General features: G+C 41.7%; 2 protein-coding genes across 2 annotated transcripts; both read right to left on the reverse strand.

Annotated features, from left to right (window-relative positions):
* Window positions 1-15,012: 15,012 nt before the first annotated feature.
* Window positions 15,013-16,951, reverse strand: nkx3.3 (NK3 homeobox 3). The gene is made up of 2 exons (XM_076974957.1): window positions 16,486-16,951; window positions 15,013-16,110 (listed from the first exon to the last, which is right to left on the reverse strand). Exons 1-2 carry the CDS (start codon window positions 16,790-16,792, stop codon window positions 15,638-15,640), a joined length of 780 nt encoding a protein of 259 aa, XP_076831072.1. The 5' UTR covers window positions 16,793-16,951; the 3' UTR covers window positions 15,013-15,637.
* Window positions 16,952-18,948: 1,997 nt separating this feature from the next.
* On the reverse strand, window positions 18,949-22,656 carry nkx2.3 (NK2 homeobox 3). The gene is made up of 2 exons (XM_076974700.1): window positions 22,123-22,656; window positions 18,949-21,618 (listed from the first exon to the last, which is right to left on the reverse strand). Exons 1-2 carry the CDS (start codon window positions 22,463-22,465, stop codon window positions 20,993-20,995), a joined length of 969 nt encoding a protein of 322 aa, XP_076830815.1. The 5' UTR covers window positions 22,466-22,656; the 3' UTR covers window positions 18,949-20,992.
* Between the last annotated feature and the right edge of the window lie 389 nt (window positions 22,657-23,045).

Here is a 23,045-nt window from a genome sequence, read left to right on the forward strand (position 1 = left end):
TCGCTGTCCGAGCTCCTCTCACATTCCTGGTATGTACGGCTCAACCACAGCAGCGGCCGCCCACAGACGGGGCAGTTGAAAAGGAGCTCTGTTGGTGGTATGTCCGATGTTTGGTCTAAATCACAGGTGCGCGCGTGGCCTTTGACCCTGTGCGTTGTCACTGGGGGCGAGGGTGTGTGCGGCACGGAGCTGTGGTTTTACCTGCCGGCCCGGCCCGCGGGAGGCAGGGGTTAAGGCTGAGGGTGAAGGGAGACGACAGATGGAGAATGGGTGCTGCGTTTCCCCAGAGCCCGAGGCTCAGCCCAGCTGAACGTGAACTTGACAGCCTACATCTGAGGAGCGCAGGTGGGAAGAGGGACGTGCTCACGCAGGAGGTCATGGATTTCTTACCCTGAGTCACGAGTGTAGGAGGTGTGAGACCTTGTCAACAAAACGTTCTGAGCCTGAGCAGGAAACACAGCAGACGTGTAGGATGCGGAAACAGTTTTGCGATGTACGTCAGACTCTGCGTCTGTACTTTTGAACCAGTAACCATTTACTTGGAGATTTTACTCTGACTTTTCACTCCAGTGTTCTCAACGCGTTCCCTGCGTCTGAGGAACAACCCCTCAGTGTGCACGAACGACAAGATGTTGGGACGTGTACTCATTTCCAAACACTTTGGGTGATTTGAATGCTATTTTAAAATGGAAATCAGGACAAGACTTTACCCTTCAGATCCCTTAATGCTACATTAGACACACAAGTCCCATCCAAGCCTGCAGTGTGGTTTTTGTCACTTAAGGTTGCTCTAAACATATGCTGATGCGAGGGTAGTATAAAGCATGCTGATGCCCTGGGCGAGGGTAGTGACCCCCTACTGGGAATATGTTCTTTTGTTGCTCTTTTTATTCACTTTCGTCTTCCTTTGTTGTGAGCTAACACTACTTAACACTTGTTCAACTGCTCTAAATCCTCTCCACATAATATGCACTGAATACGGTGGTTAATATGGCCACTGAATATAGCCACCGTTTCCCATACGCAGTATAAACACCGCGCAGACGGTGTGGTCACCCAGGATTAAACGTCTGCCGTCCTTTGCGACTCTGTTCTTTTCAGAACTCCTCTCCAGGCACGAGATGATATTTTGCCACCCATCCTACACATGCACACACTCATGTCAGCCAGACACCTGTTCAAACAGGGAGTGTTAATGAGCAGTCTTTGTGTGTCGGAGTGTGTGACGGCGTGTTTGGCCCCGCCCCGGCGTTCGTTTATACCCGTCCTCCCATCCGTGGCGGGCTGGCTAGCGCGAGCTTGCCCACAATGCACGCTGATGAGCCTCCTCACTAGAGGCTTCACGGGATTATGTGGAGGTGTTTGTTGTTCCTAAGCTACGGAGTGTCTGGGCTCTCTCAGTCCTTTGTGAGGGGCCAGTGATGGAAAGTAAGGTGTTTGTGGAGAATTAGTTGAGGGGTTTTTTTTTAATGTTTTTTTTCCCCTCTCGAGCTCGTTTCCCCTGAAGTTTGATCAGCTGAGTCATGGAGACTTGGTGAAGTTCCAGAAGAAATGGGAAAGAAAGTGTGTGTGCTGCTTCACCCCCGAGCTGCTGACAGCTTACTGTTTGCTTTTTCTTTTAACTCGTATAAATGAACCTCGTTGTTAAAATGACAGCTGTCTCTCAGTCTATTTATTTGGATCTATACCACTCTCTCTCCACATATAAATATAGATCATTGGTTGTTATGATATATATATTTGATGTATCCAAATATTTGACATTTTGAAGTTGAAGACAGTGAAGGTAAGAGGAGTTTTTCACCTCAGAAGGCCCACTCTGCCAGTCAGACACTTCCCTGCTCTACGGATCACCCATTGTTCCATACAGAACTGACAGCTGCTTGCTTTGGGCCCTGTTCCAAAACATGGATCTTTCCACATCACTCAGAATACTCTAGTAACTCTAGTCTGACATTTATATTTGTGAACTGAAGTGCTCTACCCAGAGTGAACGTGTTCTGGGCTGAGGGTGTTCAGAGAGGACCTGTGTTCTGCTGGGCTCAGGGTGTTCAGAGAGGGACTGTGCTCACTGCTCTTGTGCTCTGCTGTTAAAGCTTCTATTTGTTCCCGCACTGACCTCCAACCCTCTAATGGCCCCAGCTGTGACATGGAGACCACTTGACTATGAACTTTGAGGTGGAGCTACGATGACCCACTCCCCTTCTCTTAGTAAATGCGCACGGCCTCTGCTAATCTAAACTATTTAGTCTAGTTGGGGAATCTTCTCAGCTGCACTCGCCGGCCTGGGTGGACTTGTGTCTTCTTAAGCAGGTTAATGCATTAGGAGATAGCACCAGTGCATCCAGAATGATTCACATGGGATTTGTCTTGCAGGAAAACTATATAACGTTATTACCAGAATCATGGTAATATTTAAAAAATAATTTGTTTATTATTTTTAATTAATAAATTTTGTATGAAATAGAATGAACATCCCAGTATGTGGAGCATCTGTGATTTGTAATTTTGAATCATGAAGTTTTTTTTTCCCCTGTAAGGTTGAACAACATGTACAAAGAGTGTCAAGTTAATCAGTGGAGGCTACAGACTCTTCAGACAGCCGTGGCAGGTCGGCCGACTGGAAGGACAGCCTGGTGTTTACCCAGAGTTCCAGCACAGATCCCCTTTCACATACATGCCTCCGTTTGTTTTCGTTTTCAGCAGCCGTCACCTCTCTGAGCTTATCGCTGCTCCTAATTTCACGTCTCTCAAGACCCCCCCCCCCATCCCCCCCCCACCATCCTTCATCTCTTCTGAGGTGTAAATGATGCCTTTGAGAAGCAGGATCATCAGTGTTCCTGTACCTATAGACCCAGAATAAAAAGACCTGCTTTACCAAATGGAAACTAGATTGTGTATCTGTTTTTGCATATGTAGTGTGTGCGTACATGTATGTGTGTACATGCAAGCCTCTTTGTGTATTTGAGAGTTTGTGCCTGTTCCTGTTTCCCAAATATAGTCAGCGGAGTGGCCTTGAGGATACATTACTGTTTGCTTCCTCAGACGTTCTGAAACAGACAAAGACCACAGAGATACTTGGAAGAGGATAGTTGTTACTCTACTAAACTGTGTGTGTGCGCGTGCATTTTGGCTACTCCTGACTAGAAGGAGAATACTCCCTCTTAGAGCTTCTAAAGTTTGTATATGCCATTTAATTTAGCAGACAATCTGATTGTCAAGCGCACTCACTAATAACAGCTATGCATCACAGTTTACAGTACAGAGGCTGAAGGAGTCTCCATAAACGCCTGCTCTACACATCACTGTCAATGAGGTCCTTGACTCATCCACTCCACGGGGCTACAGTAACTGTTAGGAATGCTTACGTTCTCCTGCTGAATTTGATGGGTGTGAAGCTGTCCGGACCTCAGCGGGGCTTTCGATCACGTCTTCCTGCACTCTGTGAGCGCCAGCGCGGTATAGACAGCGTGGCGCCCTGCTCCGTGTGTGTACATTAACAGCAGACGCCTTGCTCTCCTCTCCAGGAGGAGGCCCGTGTTGGACGGGGAGCTCGTCGGTTCTGAATGCCCTGTGCTCCGCTCTGCTGGCTTGAGAAATCCCATTGTGTGGCTGGTGGAGAGGAGCTCCCAGCACGGGTTTGTCTAAATAAGCCATGACAGAGTGGGCTCCCTCCTGCATTAGGCGCCCGGATCCACTTATCTGCAGCCTCAACACAAAACAGGGGGCCGAGCGCTGCGTCACGTCTAATGGCGCTGTGCACGGACTCACCAGGACTCCCCTCACGCCTGCCATCTCTTTGCTAAATAGTGTGATAATCGCAAAATGTATTTGCAGCAGAGGTCCTGACATCTGAGAATATACTACAAGAGAAATGATCTTGGAGAGCACACTCACCTACTCCTGTCTCCTTGTGATATTTAGTAGATATCTTGTAAAGTACTTTCTGTATGCACTGCAATAATCTGTGTTTGGACAGGCAGTGGGTTAAGCTAGGTTACAGAGTGCATTATGTTAAACCCTAATGCAAATCCCCACACCAACGACCAAACATTCCAGCAAACTGAAAACCTAAGAGTAAGTAAGCTAAATGCTAATCTGTGCACACAATCACACATATAATTTGTCTCCACGTGTAACATGCACATGAGACAGGAGACTCTAGCCTGGGGCTGCCAGAGTCCCTCGATGGATGTGGGACGGCAGTGAGATCTCCGCAGCAGCGGTGCGGTAATGCCAGTGTGCGGCGCTGTGGGGGAGGTGCCCCCTCGCTGCTCTGACCTTGTGCTGGAGGTGCAGGGTCTGACTGCAGCCCAGCCCTGCGGTGTGCTCTGATCGTCAGCCCCGTGTCCCTCTCCTCTGGCTTAGGACCAAACGGTATGCACCACTTGCACCACTTAAGTGGCGAAACGTCTTTATCATAACATCGACTCAGCCGGGGAAGAAAAAAACCCAAAAAAACATGAATATGGCACTGAGTGGAAACTGAAATTTGGCCACTTCCTTATCAGCCAGCAGCGTCAGTGTCCTATGCATGTAAGATTAAAGACAAACGTGTTGAGAGATGTGTAAATAGCCAAGGTCCATTTGTAGAACATTTGATATATGAAGGTCTTTGATATGTAAAGGCCTAACCATGTAGGGGTGCCATAAAAGGTGGCAAACCTGCAGGGGCTGGAGGTGGGAGCCATCCCCGTCTTTCTGTGCGGCTGATCCCAATCTCTCCGTGCAGCTGATCCCAGTCTCTCCGTGCAGCTGATCCCAGTCTCTCCCTGCGGCTGATGCCAGTCTCTCCCTGCGGCTGATCCCAGTCTCTCCCTGCGGCTGATCCCAATCTCCCTGTGCGGCTGATCCCAATCTCACCGTGCGGCTGATCTTAGTCTTTCCGTGTGGCTGATCCCAGTCTCTCCGTGTGGCTGATCCCAGTCTCTCCCTGAGGCTGATCCCTGTCTCTCCTTGAGGCTGATCCCAGTCTCTCCTTGAGGCTGATCCCAGTCTCTCCGTGTGGCTGATCCCTGTCTCTCCCTGAGGCTGATCCCTGTCTCTCCTTGAGGCTGATCCCAGTCTCTCCGTGTGGCTGATCCCAGTCTCTCCGTGTGGCTGATCCCAGTCTCTCCCTGAGGCTGATCCCAGTCTCTCCCTGAGGCTGATCCCAGTCTCTCCCTGCGGCTGATCCCAATCTCCCTGTGCGGCTGATCCCAATCTCACCGTGCGGCTGATCTTAGTCTTTCCGTGTGGCTGATCCCAGTCTCTCCGTGTGGCTGATCCCAGTCTCTCCCTGAGGCTGATCCCAGTCTCTCCTTGAGGCTGATCCCAGTCTCTCCTTGAGGCTGATCCCAGTCTCTCCGTGTGGCTGATCCCTGTCTCTCCTTGAGGCTGATCCCAGTCTCTCCGTGTGGCTGATCCCAGTCTCTCCGTGTGGCTGATCCCAGTCTCTCCCTGAGGCTGATCCCTGTCTCTCCTTGAGGCTGATCCCTGTCTCTCCTTGAGGCTGATCCCAGTCTCTCCGTGTGGCTGATCCCTGTCTCTCCGTGCGGCTGATCCCAGTCTCTCCATGCGGAGCATGCGTGGCTGGAGCAGCTGTGTGGAACTCACCAGCCAGGCTGCTCTCCACCAGATGGAATCTGCTTTGGCCAGGGAGGTAGCGTGGGAGGCAGCTGTACATCCAGTTCATCCCATTCAGCCTTACAGTTTTATTTGTTAGTTTGTTTAGTAATGCAGTAGTCATTTAATCATAGTTTCGATTGCATGCACATTGAGATTCCCATTTATGGAATCTATTGAGATTCCCTTTTCAATTCCATTTTTACCCATTATGAAGTGTTATAGATCCACAAATTTAACATTGTAGAAGCCACTGCTAGTATTGTTTTTGTTCACAGTATTCATTGACAAGTATAGCATACTAATATCTAATGTGCTGGCTGAATCTGAATATGGTGTTAATATCTCTATGGATCGTAAATTGCATCCATTATTGACCTCAAGATCTATTTAGACGGTAAAATGGCCAGCAATGGAATTGTCTGGGACAGCCTATTCAATCATGCTTCCACCCCTAGCTCTGTTTGGACTTGTGTTTGGAGATCATTGTGCACAGACACTGAGGAAGAACCCATCCTCACATTTGAGGGGAACATCTGTTGTGTTTCTTTGTACGTCTGGTTAAAACAACTAAGTACAGTTTGTTTACAAATACTGTTATATATTGTAAAAGCAAAAACATTTTTAGTCTGATTCATACTTTAGTTTAAGATTTTTTTCTCATATAAACAGAGGCCTTCTATTTCATTTATCTCTCTTGTTCTGCCTAACGAACAATAGCTACGGTAACCATAAGACTCAATAATTATAAAAGATATCCCCTAAATATACATATACATTCTGTAAAATAAATATAAGCATTCTCATATTGTTTGTTTACTTGGCTATTAAATAAATACATTTGTCATCAACAGTGGTGAGCAGTGACTAAGTAAATGTAATTCTTTACTTTAATTAGTTTTTTTGTGTGTACCCAAGTATTTAAATTTTTGTAACTACATTTCGAAGTAAACTATTTTACGTTTTACTCCACTACATGTCATTCCGTCAGGCTTTATGTGTTCATTAAAAATATATATGAATATAAATTTTCATAGGCCTACTGGTCATTACCTTAATGAGACATCGAAAAATATCTCGCAGCAGACGGTTTCTTTGTGAATGTTACAATAAGGCCGACATTATTATTACACATAGAAACTAGATTGTGTTTCTTACACAGAGAAACATTATTTGCATATATATTTATCTAGCTAGCAAAGTAGGTGGTTGCTGGTACACAATCAAAGACTGCCTTAGCAATGTACTACGCTAGCTAGCTACATGCCATGCGTTGCTAAGGCGGTTACCAGTTAGCTAGTTATTTGTTTAACCGTAGCTAATAGTATTTGGAGCTGCCAGCTAGCTGAATGCATTGACATTGTGAGGTAATAAACATTTGATCATAGCACTTTACGTTAGAAAAAATATCTATTTAGGTTTTGCCTGTAGAACATGGTGTTAAATATTAAAGCCTTTACTTTCAGTAGCCTACTTAAGTGCATTTCAAGGTCAGTGCTTTTGTGGTTTTACTCAAGCAGAAGACTAAAGGGAGGACTTCTACTTGAACTGGAGTAATGTTGTACCTTGGGTATCTGTAGGCCTACTAACTCAAGTATGTGGTTTGCGTACTTTGTCCACCACCGGTCATCATATAATGAAAGGATATAATGCCATGGTGTGTGGTCCTCTGCAAATAATGCTAATTCTTCTGGATTTTGTACTGGTTCTTGGTATTAAAATTAGCTTGACATATCTGAGTGTGAGGTACTGTCTGAATACCACACTGTAGTACAGGCAGAGGATTTAGTGTCTAAAAACACAGGGATCCACACAGGAGAGTGCCCACATCATCATTGTTAGCATGTTAAGAGGCTCTATTGAGGCAGAACAGGGAATCTGCAGAATGGGGGTTGCTTATGGAATTTCTTCAAGCTGAAGAAGTAGATGACGTTCACACGCAGACCAGTTCCTGTGGGACAGAACTGCAGAGGGATGAGACACAGCTGGTTTATTTGTGTGCCAAGATGTGGCACGAGGCCGTGGATGGGAACACAGTTCTTATTAAATTACACGTTACACATATTAAATTACACAAGCCTATGGGCGCAAAACATTGTAAGGTCTAATAGTTTATAGAAGCTGGAGTTTCAAGTACTCCAAGATTGGGGAAAAAAAAAACTACAACCTAGAACTATTTCTTTTAAGACCATAACCTGGTGTTCTTCTACACATCAACTCTCATTAACACTGTGTGTGTGTGTGTGTGTGTGTGTGTGTGTGTGTGTGTGTGTGTGTGTGTTTGTTTGTTTGGTTTATGCATAATAAGATACCCCACACTTGTCATCAAATATAAGAGATTCATGCAAGACTTGCTATGAAAAGACAGCTTCCCCTAATAAATTCAGCTGTTTATAATGCTGTGACATTGCTTGTGGTTTTCAGCTTGAGGCTTTCTGATGAGCTTTGTGACAGCAAATGATGAAGGAATGATCTGATAAGGCCCCTGTCCTTTGCTCTTTACATGTTTAAACATTTTCTTCTGTAAAACATGAGTACAAATGCAAGATTACCTATGGATTTAAAATTTGTTGAGTATCAGTCAAACCAGGTTGTGATCAATAACCTTTGCAATAACTGTATGAAGAAGAACACAATGATGAGTAGCACTACAGGAAAATCCTTGTTTGAATGCACCAAAATAAATTATTGTATGTATGTCCAACACCTATGCTTTCACAAGCAACGGTTCTAATCTTAAATGACTTTAAAATAGATTGTCAGATTGGATCTAGTTGGAATCATCTGGGATTTTGCTGCATGGCTGTGCTGATCTGGACCACTGCAGAGTGTAACTGTATGAGATAAAGAACCTAAGACTATAAAACTGAAAGTATATAAGAACAAATGCATGCCCTCCACCTGTCTCACTGTTGTTGGTATGCTAAAGAGCCATAACATAAGACTACCAGCATTTATTTATGTTTGTTTTTTTGTGGTTTTTAACTTAAAAAATGAGTACCTATATGGACTGAGGCAATAGAGCATGAAAGTCTGTGTGACAGCCCTTTTCATGCTGAGGTTCAACAGAGTAGAAACGGCGTTCCATAGTCCATCCGTGTCTGGTATGCACCTGTGCTGTACCCCCAGACAAGTTGAGACCTCACAAACTGAATCCTGCCCATTCCTTCTGAAGGGAAATGACCCAAAGATTCCCAGTACTCCTTTAAGGTACTTCATGGAAGAAAGATGTTATGACTTTGTTTAAGTTGAAGAATTAGGTCTGCTTCAACATTGTGAGTCACCAGCTCTCTAAATTAAAGACTGTGCTGTAGCCTACCATAAACTAGAGTTTCACATTGGGATGCTTGGAACAATACAGGGACAATTATTGTACTAATTGCAATGCAGTAACCCCAGAATTTTATTAACATAATGTTGAATGAATACTTGTGTCATTCATTTAAGTCCAGTAAACACACTACAGATATTAACTTCAGGAATTAACACTGGGGCTCTAATTGTGTACCTTATTTCCAAAACTAGAAATAGTAAAATTAGCGTATTATATTATGGGTATTATAGATGTTATTGCAATAATTCCCAGATGTAGGTATGGTGATAATTTTTTGAATTATTAGGAGGTTTGAATGATGAATTATTTTCATTTCTGCTTTTTGTATATACATAACACTGCACCTATAATGTACAACGTGTATAATTGGTTTCTGGAGCTAACATCCGAACATTCCATAGCAATTTCTAGATAAAATACATTCCAACACATAGCGTTTCTAAGAAACATGTAGATACAAAACAAAATATCCAAATTCTAGTTCAAAGCCAAACAATCTTCACCATGCAGACCTTGAAAACTTCTGTGATACCTGACTGACTAAGAAGCATGCACTCCAAAAAAGCACAAGGACAAAGGGACTCTAGGCTGAGGAGGGGAGCACGCTGGCCAAGTCTGAGCTGCTAAGAAGGCCTAAGAGCCTGTAAGTGGATGTCCTATCTGAGCAGTGATAGAAGATGTTGCTCAGTGTCAGTGCTGTTCAATGCACTCCTTGTCTTCTCTTATCTGTGGTAATTAAAACATTTAAATTCCTTTCACGGAGTGCAGGGAGTGAGAGATAGGCCTGTTGGGAAGCAACTTGAGGAAATGTAACAGGTTGGAGGATATCACACTCCTCAGCAGCCCATCTATGGCCAGTGGAGTGTAGAAACATTCACAGCACTGTGCCAAGAAGCACCATGTTCCCACACTCATAAATGTACGCCACAGCCAAAGACAGAAAACACCTTGTTTTTCCTAAAATTCATCTCTAGTGATAAATGTAGGTTACATTTAGTCTTTCAGCTTTAGTGTTTTATGTGTTTGCTGGGTTGAAGGGCATAAGAGCAATGCCATTGTTAAGTGAGTAATGTACACTCGCTAGCTAAGTGAATAATGTACACTCGCTAGCCAAGTTATTACCAACACCTCCTTTGTATCTGCACACACAGGCAATGTTATGATATTCCGGCATATATTTTTACCGGAAGGCTATCTGTTGATCTGTTGGCATGCATGATTTGTCAGTCGTCATCTTCCTTGTGTCACACTGGCCAGTATGGACTGCAAGACCACTGCTAGAAATGATCTGGTTGGTGCACTACTCTCCACACAGTGTTACAATTGTCATTGCTTGGCTACGCAGGCTTGGTTGGTACTGGGTTTGTATTTGTTTAAACATGTCAGCATCACTGTCTGAGACTGATCCACCACCCAAAAGTGGTGCTGTGGTCCTTTATTGAACGTTGAAGAACTAGAGGATGGATAAGCTATATGTGGCAACAGATATACGGCCCCTAACTGTGGACTGCGATCCCTAACAGATAAACTACGGTCCCTAACTGTGCACCATCTAGATGTTTCTAAAAAGGTGTGACCCTAATAAAATGCTTTTAAAGCTAATGTTCATTATCACTAGAATTAAGGCATCTAAGGCAATCTGTATATTTCATAGGTGATCTGACCATAATCAAACCATCTAAATGCTTAATAGCAGGAAGTTTAATTTAAGCAAATATTAGTACACGCATCTGTATGCCAACATGTTCTGGGTGGGCCAATTTGTAAAAATGCACTGGACTAACCTTGTCTATGACCCTCTCCAGTGCTATGGAAACATAAGCTAAAGAGATATGTCTTTCAGTGTTGTCCCATGGAGTCTGCCACACGGTGTAGTAACTGCTGTTCACACACCAGCTAACCGAAAAGAGCAATGCCCTTATATTTAACCTCAGAATTTATTCCTGACTGGATTTTAAAGCAGGTGAACTGGGAAGTGTAATAGAGGAGAATGTGCATTATAACACCTTTATTTTTCTGGATATGTTATACAGATCTGAAATGTTACTCACATGCTGGTCAGAATGTTTTATCTGCTAAATAAAATCTTTACTCATTTCGTTATGTGGACCCAGTGTGGAGTTAAGAAGCCTGGCTCTTCACAGGGGGAAAAAATGGTGGATGATGGATTCAGCATAACCGAAGGGAGTTAATCTCTTATGGTTTTACTGTAAATGTTTACATTCCAACATGCCATGATGTTATCAGCTAATAGTTTCTGGAGCAGGCCAAGGAGTCCTGGGGGTCGGATTATTGGCCGTGATGGGGATGTGGGGTGAAGGGTATAGGGGGGGCTTAATGTGGTCGTGAAGACAGGGTCATAGGGAAGCCGCACTCTCTCCAAACAAAGGAATTAACTACAACCCATTTGCTTCCTCTCTCCTGCCTTTGTGGGCCCTGGGTGACTGTATTAATGCCTGGTGCCATGGGACTGGGACTGAGTACCGTGCTCTGAGGCCCCTTTGCTGGTTCCTGCTAGAAGGCTGACGGTCTGGAGAACACCGGTGCACTTCAAAAGGTTTGGGAGCTAATCCCAATTTTGCTAGACTTGTACTGCGCAAAACAAATGTCTTTCAAAACACCTAATGTGGCACACCTACAGGTGTAATTAGGATTTGGCTTGAGATTTCTTATATTAAAGAAGCATTTGGATGATGTGAGGCTAAACAGCACCGACAATTGGAAACATGGCTAATTGTACAATGTATGTGATGGCGCTATCAATGACTAAGAACATCTCTGTTATGTTGCTTTTCATGTCTACCGAAACAGAACTGAATCAGTGCGTCCAACCCATGGGCTCTGTGTCTCCAACTCTTTGTTCAACTTATTTTAATTTCCTGGCAGCTTGATGCTGTGTATGTAGTGTAAAAGAAACCCAAATATCTAGAGATTACAGTTATGAGAGTGTGACATAATTGTAGGGATTTCGTTAAGACTGGTTAATGTGGACCATACAACTTGCTGGATTTTCCTTGAATTGGTGATCCTGTGTTTCCCTCTCTCTCTCTCTGTCTCTGTCTCTTATGTGTGTGTACGTGTGTGTACATGTGCTACACATGTGCATATGAATGTATGTACAGCATGTAAAGGGAAATGGCTTGAAGTTTGTTTACTCTGGTTTCCACTTAACCCAAATAAATCTAATCAAATATATTTGTATAGCGCATGTATTTTCACAACATATGTTGTCACAAAGCGCTTTACAGGATTTACAAGGTTAACAATACTATGGGTCCAAATCCCTAATGAGCAAGCCAAAGGCGACAGTGGCGAGGAAAAACTCCCTATACTATTCTCTTCACATTGATCTGAAATGTTTGTATTTCTAGACTAGTCAGTTTTGCTCCATCAAAGTACTTTATCATGACAAATAACATACACTTCTAATGTGGATTGTGTATAATATGATAATCAAATAGCAATGAGATATTGCTATGGAAAGATGAAGGTGAGATTGTGGCATTGACCAAAATATTGGTCAACACATACTACTGTAATATATATATATATATATATATATATATATATATATATATATATATATATATATATATATATATATATAACTTAACATATTTAATTATTATTATTATTTAACTATTAATAAAATTACGTTACACATTACGAGTATTACGAGTATGTGTGTGCATGTGTGTAAACCAAATTTAATGATGTTATTTAATGATGAAATGCAAGACACAAATCATTAAACAATACAAGCTGTTTCGTGGTGCAATATTTGATGTCAAATCTGTAAAGCTCTTAATGAAATTATAGGGTTAGCCAAAAGGCTTACAAAATAATTTTTCATTTATAACTGTATTGTGGAAAATGTAGAAGACTCCCATTTTATAACTCCCTTTGCCAGTGCCCTTCTGTTTAAAATAGTGTCTAGGTCTTCTGAGATTTGCAGTGATTCCTAATATATAAGATAAGATAAGATAAGATAAGATAAGTCTTTATTGTCTGTCTCAACTGAGGACAGAAATTCGTCTTTGACATGGCTTTACAGATGTGTGCCTTTAATGTGTGCATTTATTTATATTTTAAAATATGCATGTCACATTTGCATTTTGCCCAAATAAGAAGAAGAATCAGTTTTCTTATTATTAGTTTACAGGCTTTGTTTTGGTAATGGTGAATTATACAAAGCTGTCTGTTTACTATTTCACAATCTATGTATCACCACCAGGAATCATATCCAAAATCTTTCATCTATATCTTCTGGTATGAAATATTGTCTCACCTGAAATGACCAACGGTACCCAAAATGATGAATCCATTGAACACATTTGGATCATTAGTTATCTAGATATAATTTTACACTCTTAGAGGACCTCAAGTACAATAATGTATGTAAAATTACTAATGATTGCATTTACTCAAGTGCCATTTATCTTTAGAGGATGTATTATTTGTATTGTAACTGTGTTTGAAAATATCAACAATATGTAATTCTCACAGTGACTCTTGTTCAACTTTCCAGTGCAGTATATCATGCATGGGAGCTTTGAATTCAGGTTTGTGAGATAGTGGTTAGAGATTAGGATTGTTTTGATTTGATCTATCTGCAGAGTGCCTTTACCTCATTCCTTTATGACGGTGTTGTCTCTTCAACAACACATGATTAATGTTCTTTAGTCAGGCACTGCTGTGGAGCAGGAACGTGGTCTATTGACAGTCCCTGCATAATGCAGCTGTGTGCAAAGGATGTTTATTGTTTTATATGGATAATGACACACCGAAGGATGTTTATTTGTCTAAGTACAATTGTTCTATTTCTTATTTATCTCATTATACTTATTTTCTTCTATTTTTTCAATAATATTGAATTCATTCTATGTTCATTTAACATAAACAATTTTCCAATTTACATAGAACAAATTGTCTCCAATTTGCATAGAACACTGTGACACTTCAGTTCTAGACCTCAGCATTTATCATGTCATGTCACCATCAAAGATTAGAGAGCTCAGTCTGATTCACTGTAACTCTGCAGGTATACAAGGTCATTCATTACTAGCGTTATTTATTATTCTGTATTATGTATTTATTTTAGAAAACAAAGTTTCAAAATTGGCACACTGCATTACATTGTTATTGCAAGTATTATTACATTGTTCCTTTTTTGCTCAAATTCATAGGCTTTATGAATTGTTTTGGAGATGTATTGCAATAAATATATTAATTATCACTGATCGTATCACGGTAATAAATGTTATTAGCACCCTCATCATATGATTTAAAATATTAGATTGTATATTTATATTGTGCAATATGACATCCATCTAAATGTTTTTGACTCAGGTGGATGTTTCCTTTGTGAGATTGCTTTATATACAGAACGTCAGAAGTGCATATAAAGGCCCAAATTATATTCATCTGCATTTTTGGTGTAAGTCATCTTGTACCAATTATGTTGTTATAGAAAATGAATATGTCAATGTTAAGTCAAGGACCCACTTCATCAATTTAAAACGATTAGATATTATTTGGCCTATAGAATTAACTGTACATTTGAGGTTATAACATATTTGTCTAGACTGTACACATATTTTTAACAATCAAAATGTATTGATTTTTTGGCTTTTAACTAAATGTTTTTGTTTTTTTCTTTATTTATGTTTTTACCCTGACTTTCCCCCCGTTTATACCATGTTCCCCATCTTTTACCCAAGGATCCTACTCAAATTAGATTGCTCCACCTAATGCTATTTTTGACACTAGGCGTTTAAAGTTGGTTATAATCAGCCGTAATTATCTGAATTCCACACATATCGATGTTTTATATATGAATTTTACATCTTTTTCATTTTACAATTTTCTTGTTGGCCTAAATATATTTCTATCCTCGACGTGTGGAAATAGCGCCACATGGCTTGAAAAGCTACGTCGAGGCTCTAATAGCTATATTTAACAATTCAATTTGCAACCTTAGATGATGTTTTTATCATCCTGCACATAACTATGACTTCAAAATAAACAAACTCACTCAGATTACTGTTAGCCTCGATTTTATTATAATTGATATTATTAATAATGTTTACACCAATCACACACGTGATACGATTATGTACATTTCTAGTGGCATCTTAGTGTGTGCATTAGAATTCTAATGCATCGAGTAACCTGTAAGCTATGGCTACGGCACAACTTAAATATTACCCTTTCTTAAACTGTTAGACTGAACAGTTCAAAATCACTGAAGCTAGTTATCTAGGCCGACAACACGCCTACAGCTTGCGGTTAAATCGCAGTGTGTTTCTAGGCCAGTGCCCTTTCTTATTCTGTAACTCTACACAGTCGCAGCTCTCCGCACTGTCTGCGGCAGTGACTGACAGTTGCATGTAAATTGCCCGCAATTTATTTCATCATCTCCTCTCCAGATTTAGCCTATCACTTCATCAAATCACATAAACATTTTGAAATGAGTTTAAACTGATATATGGCATTGACTTGATCTAATTCTTCCTTTGGACGCGCTTCAAGCTAATGATGTCTAGTTTTCCTAACCAGTTATCCTACACGCCACACATGGACACTGGCGTGTGTGTGCTGTCATTCCTCCTGCTTCCACATCCACAATTCATACCACCTTATCAAATAAACATTGCTGTGCGACCACCGTCCTTCAACAAGAAACAAAGAGTTCAACTGTCAGTACAAAGCGGCATTTGACGGGGAATTGGAGAGCCAGGGCTGGACACAGAACATGTAGGGGCAATATTGATACGACTGGTTCAAGTGAAGGAGACGCGTGGCGGCCAAGTCTTCAGCTCCGTACTGCCTCTGGTCATTCTGGACCAGGACTCTCACCGCGACCCTCTTCGCTAGTGTCGACGTCGACGTCGCGGCGAGCTCGGCCGCCATTTGCCGTCGCTTCGTTTTGTACCTCCTGTTCTGAAACCAAATCTTCACCTGCGTCTCCGTCAAAGTGAGAGCGCGCGCTAAGTCCGCGCGCTCGGGTCCGGACAGGTAGCGCTGCAGGTTAAAGCGCCTCTCCAGCTCATAGACCTGCGCGTGCGAGAAGGCAGCGCGAGACCTTTTCTTGCTGGATTTAGGGTGCCGGTCTACAAAGTTACACCTCTCCGCATTCTCTCTGTCAATGACTGGCAGTCGCGTGTCGAGTTCTGCGTGGAAATGGATAAAGTGATTATGCGTGCCAAATTGTCACGATCATAAAAACATCTTTAAACGTGTTGTAATGATTTATAGTCGAACTGCACGAGGCTGTGGCACATCAGTTATTTGCCACCCATCAAAAACACTTTAATTGTAGACTATGTATTCATGTAGGATCACAATAATTCCAGAAAATAAAAAACGACGCTCTTCCATCTTAATTTACAGACTTTTATACAATGTAGCCTAATCAAACACTTGTTTGCATTATACGGGTAGCAGCTACAGACCATAAGAACATACACCTTCTGTAAGGCATACTTGCCTACATCAAATCATCATTATTTGACTGGCAATTTACACATACGTTTGTCGAGCCTTACTTTGTCTATTTCCTGGACGTGATGACTCTTCTCTGCTATATTCCTCTTCACAAGATTGTCGGTCTGACGTTGAATCAACATCAAGGAGGCAAGGGACAACCCTGCTACTCCCACGAACAATGTCCTGTCCTCCATCCTCATGACTGTCCCCACACCGAGCTGATCCAGGACAACTTACTCCATCTGAATTTCCGAGGCACTTTGAATTCGTAAATTCACCTGCATATTCCCGGGATGCTCCGTTGTTTTTTTCAATCCCTCGACTCAAAATGTTGTGAATTGAGAACGAGGTGTGGTAGCCCGCCATTTACAACATTTATATAACCTTTGCGTCAAAAAAGTTTTCCCCCCTTGAAAATGGTCCACCCAGTGAAAACTTGGACGGTGCGTTTAGGTCTTCTGATGTTGCTAACCTCGTCTTTCACTGGAAGGATCGTCTTCCAATTTAAGTTTGGTTTAATTGCGGTGAAACTCCTTGTGGTCCAATCAACAAGCAATGTGTCAGAAAATGTCACGTGTGCATCAGCACTCTCGCTTCTTCTTACAAGCGCTGCGCCAATTGGCTCACGGTTTCGCTTAGCTCCGCCCACCCACTACCTTCTGTCCAGAGGGTCTACAAGTACTTAATTAAAGACCTCCGTAAATTCTGTTTAGCTGTACTTCATTTCGCGGTGACTCCATTGTGTATCCTTACTTTGAATGCAAATTGACTCACTTGAGGGTGAAGCGGATATTAGGAACGCTATGATAGCATTCTCCAGTTCAGCAGAGACCTTTATTTAATATCATGGTTTTATTTTTTCTTATTGTCGACAGAGGTGGAGTAGGTATGTTAAGCTCCTGATTTACTGATATACTGGTTTCTTTTCTTGCAACGATGGCAGTGGGCACACTGGGGGCTTCTATAGGCAACTTTTGACTTCTGTCTGAGCTACACTGTAGTCTAGTGTCCAGGAATATTATCTCCTTGTCATAGCTACTTCTACAAAACCCATCATAACGCAGGATAATTATTTGGCATCCTCATCACACTTTGAACAGGATGAGGTTGTCTTATTATTTTGTCTAATTAGGGTATGGATCCCTGGATCTCGGGTACAGTAACAGTTATAAAATGCAACACACACACACACACACACACACACACACACACACACACACACACACATACACAAGTAACGAATTTAGTATCCATTTGTATCTATAAATTTAATGTACATCCATGAACGTATCACTGAACAAACGTTTTAACGGCGTTGACAAGTGATATTTAATAGGGCTAATATTCTTATAAGGATCATCTGTTTCCCAGTCCACCGACACCTTCTTAAGCGGACAGCAAAAAAACCCATAATTTTCCTATGATGATGATTAGATTTATTTACTTTTTGTACTATTGACCTTCATATCCTGCAAGAATTTTGCGAATTTCATGTGTACCAGCAGGCACTATCGGAACTCCGTTCAATTAAAGGGTCCATAACGTTTCATCACAAAAAGTTTGTGACTGGTAAGTGTTATGATCTTAGAATAATATTAGTCTTAATTTATTTCATTATTAAATAAAAGGCGTAGCCTATATATAACATAGACTATGGCATTCAAATAACTTTGTACATATCATAATTTCTGACGTAGTTTAGACTTATGTAAAGAACAATTACGTCGTTGTATTTAGATTTTAACTGTTAGCTATTGAGTATTGTTTCTTATCTGTATGGTTTCTAGTGATAGCTTTGAGCTACATTTTAATTAATTCAAAGCTAAGTAACGTTATGATTATTGCTTTTATTGTTATTTTCATAAGTGAAAACGGTTCTATTTATTTCTTAATAAGAACATTCTGAATTTAAAAGGTTAAAAACATCAGACCCCACTACTAGATACTAGCGAGAATTGCTTATTTTGTTAGTGAACTGTTCGGGTGTTTAAATAAGCGCTCACTCAAATAAACGCTCGCTCAAATTAAAGCTCACGCAAATAAGATTTCAGCGCCCTCACGTGGAATTTTAACATATGGCAGTTTGGTGTGATGCTAGTTTTTCAAGATAGGGGGCACATCATTCTAGTGAGTACTTGTAGACTGAAAACGGTGGCTCTCATTAACAAAATGGTACAATTAGGCTAGTAAAATTACAGCGTTCATCTGTCTATCTGTCTATCTATTTATCTAGAACCTGTAGAACCATTAATGTAGCAGTAGTCTATAAACACACACGTACTGTCTGTCTTATCCTCGGAATGACCAACTGCTTCTAATTCATTAGTATCGTAACTGCTAAACGTCTTTGTGGCTGGTTTATTTTCTGCCTACAGACCAGGTTCTTGTTCTAGGTTCTTGTGAACTACGCGATTCATTTTTCACCCTCGTGCGGGTTTATTTGAATAGCCTACTATAACTTATACGTTTTTTTCTCAATATAATATTGATTCATGAAAACAACAACGAGCCTACAAAACCAGTCAAATTGCTTCTGCGTTTTTATTTTCGATTTTAAACACGGCGACATCAATGTAACGCGTGTCTTCTGTTTGCAATCTCAGCAGAAGCTGTACTCCTAAATAAACACTGGTCTGGGCGTGTTTATGGTAAGTATACTTATATATACCTATAGACCTTATCACCATATTGGGGTTTCTGCCTGTTGCGTCTGTTTACATACTGAGAACGTGCAGGTTGGAGGTGCAGACCATCATTTGTATTACAGCTATTTGTATATAAATTTTAAAACCCTGAAGCAATTTAGTAACAGGCCTTCAGCAAAAGCACATATGTAAACTAAAGGCATAGGCAGTACATTTTATGCTTACTTTGATAAAATTAGTTTGTCTTTGTAAAATGTCTACAATTTTCCCAAAATGCGTTTAGCCCTTATTGCTTATATATGAAATGGCGAATAGACACCATTACCACACAATCCTAATGGGGGAGCTCCTGTCTTTTCTATAGATTTAAATCACGGATCGAGCCGAGGCGCGTCCCGAGGCACCGTCGCCCTGTCGCCAGCACTATTTACACTGAAGTGTCTGGCCCACTTATCCTGACACCAGGTATGTCCTACCGGTAGTGCAGTAGTCAGGAGAAGTGGCCATCCTTGCTATCAGCGGAGACAAACCCTGTTTGACGCTTTGTTTACCTTACTATTAATCTCCATTAAAAGGCCACAGCAAACCTCCACACCTTCTGCGGTATAAACGCACAGCAGGGCTATAAAAGCCCGACGTGTACTTCAATTAAAACAGCACGTCTTCTACTGGAGAGATCCGTAGTGTGGTAAATGTAGAAATATAAATCGCATTCCGGTTAAATAATTTAATTGCATTTTTAACAATAGCAATAGCTTTCGAAACCACCTTTATTATAATCTTTTTATTAGGCCAGATATAGCACAACGCTCCGAGTGAGTCTTGTTGAGTTACCTAACTCGGATATTAATGTCCTCTCCTTATGAGTGTTCAAGTTCCCCGCTGGGCTTCTGGTTTTCCTCAACAAGCGTGGTGGTGTGTCTGGCCTCACTCAACATAAATAGCCTTTACCAACAACCGTCCTCAAAGCTGATTTCAGAAATGTGAATCAACGGCTTCTTCGAATAGACATGCAATAAGGTTCGCTTCATTTGATCAAAGATCGAACTGAATATTCTGACTTTATTTTATAACTGCTGTCATGCACAATCAATGCAAGAAACATAAAATGTTATATATATATATATATATATATTTTTTATAAAACACAATGACCGAAAGATGAAGCGCGTATAAGTATTATCAGACATTAGACACTAACTTGGCCTCAATATAAGGAGCTCGCCGTTCCTTCATTTACCCACTTATATTCCTGCAAAATGTTCGGATTGTAGTGGAGATAAATACTGATTCGGAGCATTAGAGGGTCGTTTTGACCTCATTATAACAAAGAACAATTGACAAACTAATTTCAATGCGTATTTTGATGGTTAGAGACCATATAATAATGATATAAACAGAATTGCGCGCATTCCCCCCCCCCCTCAAAATTAAGTTCATTTAATTCCATTATTTTCACCTTTCTCCCCATTTCACTTGGCATAAAAAATCTGAATATAAATTTCGAGGCAACAATAACATCAACACTAGACACAAGATGCCCTGCACTGCACGCATGAAGCCAACATCACAACTCCCAGTTTCTTGACTGATAAATACCTTTTTCGTAAGTCTATGAATGCCATAACGTCTGTTCAAATGTTATTCAGTATTTGGTCCAACGCGTACGGGATAACTAATACATTTACAGATCCGCAATTTTGATTTTGAGATGTCTGCGTTTTAACGACTACATGATCAAATAAAACATTTTCAACAGAAAACAACTTCATTTACGTACACTTAGCAGATGTGTTAGGCGAAATTCTCTAAAGTGTCCAATATTGTTACTCTGTCGGTTGACACCTTTATTTCTAACAAAGATACGGCCTGGTGTGAAGCTTGTTTGCGCAGTGCCCACATGGCGAGCGTGTTTCCTGCTCTACCACGCACGGATCCCTTGCAGAGTCCCTTGACATGGAGACACCGGTGTCCCCTGAGATGTCTGTGGCTGGGAGTGAGACCCCAGGTTGTTGAGACTCATGGTCATTAATGGATTGGGGCCCGTGTTTGTTGGGAGAGCCGGGAGACTCGGATATGTGCAGTTGTACGCGTTTGTGTAGGCGGCATTATTATAAGTTGTATACCCGTTGTAAGTGTATGGGTTCGGGCCCACAGAGTAGGTAGCGTTGTAATTCTGCGATCCTGATAAACAAGGTTTGCCATCCCGGACTAAAACTGGTACCGCCACTCGTCTCGGCGGCGGTGGGTGATGGTGTCCCGTCATCTCCAGTGTTTTATCTTGCCGCTGCCGCTTGCACTTGTATCTTCGGTTCTGGAACCAGATTTTGACCTGAGTGGATGTAAGTTTCAGGGTGCTGGCCAAATGTTCTCTCTCCGGAGCCGACAGGTACCGCTGCTGCTTGAAGCGCCGCTCCAGCTCGAAGACCTGCGCCTGGGAGAAGAGGACCCGAGGTTTCCGTCTGGTTCTCTGTCTCTGAGCTCGTTCTGTGTCCGAGTGGATCTCGCCCTCACACTCCGGAGAACGAAGAGCAGCACCAGTGCTTTCTAAAACACGATCAAATCACATAAAAGAAGGGAATAAACGTAAGGATGACGCCACGAGGGAATATTGCTGTAGGAATGTGCGCAAACATACAGGCCTAGTGCGTCTAAAAATGTGGAATATGCTTAAAATATTTAATATTATAGGCCTATTCTGTAAAATTGGAAAAGAAAAAAAAAGTTGCTTTCAAAATGATTCCTCTAATTTTAACATTCATGTACACATTCACACGTAATTCCAAAACCATTTAACGTAGGTCCGCTGTAGGAATTATTTCTCCTGTTAAACTTATATTTGACATGAAAAAACTTTTTTTTTCAGTTTTTTCCCCTCAAAATACACAGAATTAAACTGATCTTTCCAACAGAATCAGACTACATACACTTCAAGTTTTACTTCCTGTATTTCTTTAGGTAATCGAGCCTACCTCTTTTGCGTGGCTGGCTTTGGACAATAGTTTCTCTTTATTATTCCATTCAAAAAGTTATTAAACACAAATCACTCACTGGATTCCTGGTCTTCAAGGTCTTCCTCTAATTTGTGGTCGACGTGTCCCAGAGCGGAATGGGCAAATATCGGCGGAGAAAGACTATTCTCCACCAAGCTGTCCTGCACAGAGAGCGAGTTGAGAAAAGACATCCTGTCCTCACTGTCCGAGAAACTGGGGCTGTCTCCACCGCCCAGCAGGCAAGATGGTGGTGTGTGAAAGCGCTGCTGCACGTCCGGGTGCAACAGTGTCTGCTGCTGCGCTGGATGCAGAGATTGACTGTGCAGGTGATGCGATTGCTGCTCCAATTTCAGTATATCCTTGACAGAAAACGGGGTTGACATTACTGGACTTGGAAGCATCGTCGGACTCTGTTCAATGACATCTAGAATATTAACTGATGAACTGGTGGCCGTGGGCACTGGGTCTTGTTTAAAAAAAATCAGATAGCCAACGATTTCATATAAACATACCTAATGTGTCGATTAATCTTCCATTTTGGGTGCAGAATGACACGGATGCCGGACGCCTCGTGACTGCATTGGACCTTGAGTGGTTGTGTTTCGTTGGGTCCGCGAGGACGAGGCATTGCTTGGTGATGTCATGCAGCCGGGGCGGGATGAGGAGTGACGAGACATGTCCCCCCATTCACGTCCCACCAGCTCCCAGCTTGTGTGCTCTATTTCAGGGAGAGTCATTCGCCTTTGACCATATCTTTAAACAATATATCAGAATATATAAAGTAGCCTGTACGGTCCCAGTGGTGGTCGTGTTGTGGCCCATTCCACATGCTGACTATATAGTCCCACAAACAGGGAGGAGAATTAAACATCTGTTCTGTTAATATCTGGCCAAGTCGTACACGGAGGCTGTAGGCCTGCTGTTAGTGGAAAGCTGACATTGTGTGTCCTTATATTCATAATCAGCTCTTATTTTGTAACG

The sequence above is a fragment of the Brachyhypopomus gauderio genome, chromosome 15 (assembly GCF_052324685.1).
Source record: "Brachyhypopomus gauderio isolate BG-103 chromosome 15, BGAUD_0.2, whole genome shotgun sequence".
Classification (NCBI taxonomy): Eukaryota; Metazoa; Chordata; class Actinopteri; order Gymnotiformes; family Hypopomidae; genus Brachyhypopomus; species Brachyhypopomus gauderio.

What these genes read in the sequence shown, in the direction of transcription:
- nkx3.3 (XM_076974957.1), bottom strand. Translation starts at nt 16,792, where the DNA reads ATGGCGGGCTACCACACCTCGTTCTCAATTCACAACATTTTGAGTCGA. An exon ending in ACGTCCAGGAAATAGACAAA is followed by an intron (nt 16,111 to 16,485) that starts GTAAGGCTCGAC and finishes ATTTCCACGCAG; the next exon opens with AACTCGACACGCGACTGCCA.
- nkx2.3 (XM_076974700.1), bottom strand. Translation starts at nt 22,465, where the DNA reads ATGCTTCCAAGTCCAGTAATGTCAACCCCGTTTTCTGTCAAGGATATA. An exon ending in CCTTGAAGACCAGGAATCCA is followed by an intron (nt 21,619 to 22,122) that starts GTGAGTGATTTG and finishes ATCGTGTTTTAG; the next exon opens with AAAGCACTGGTGCTGCTCTT.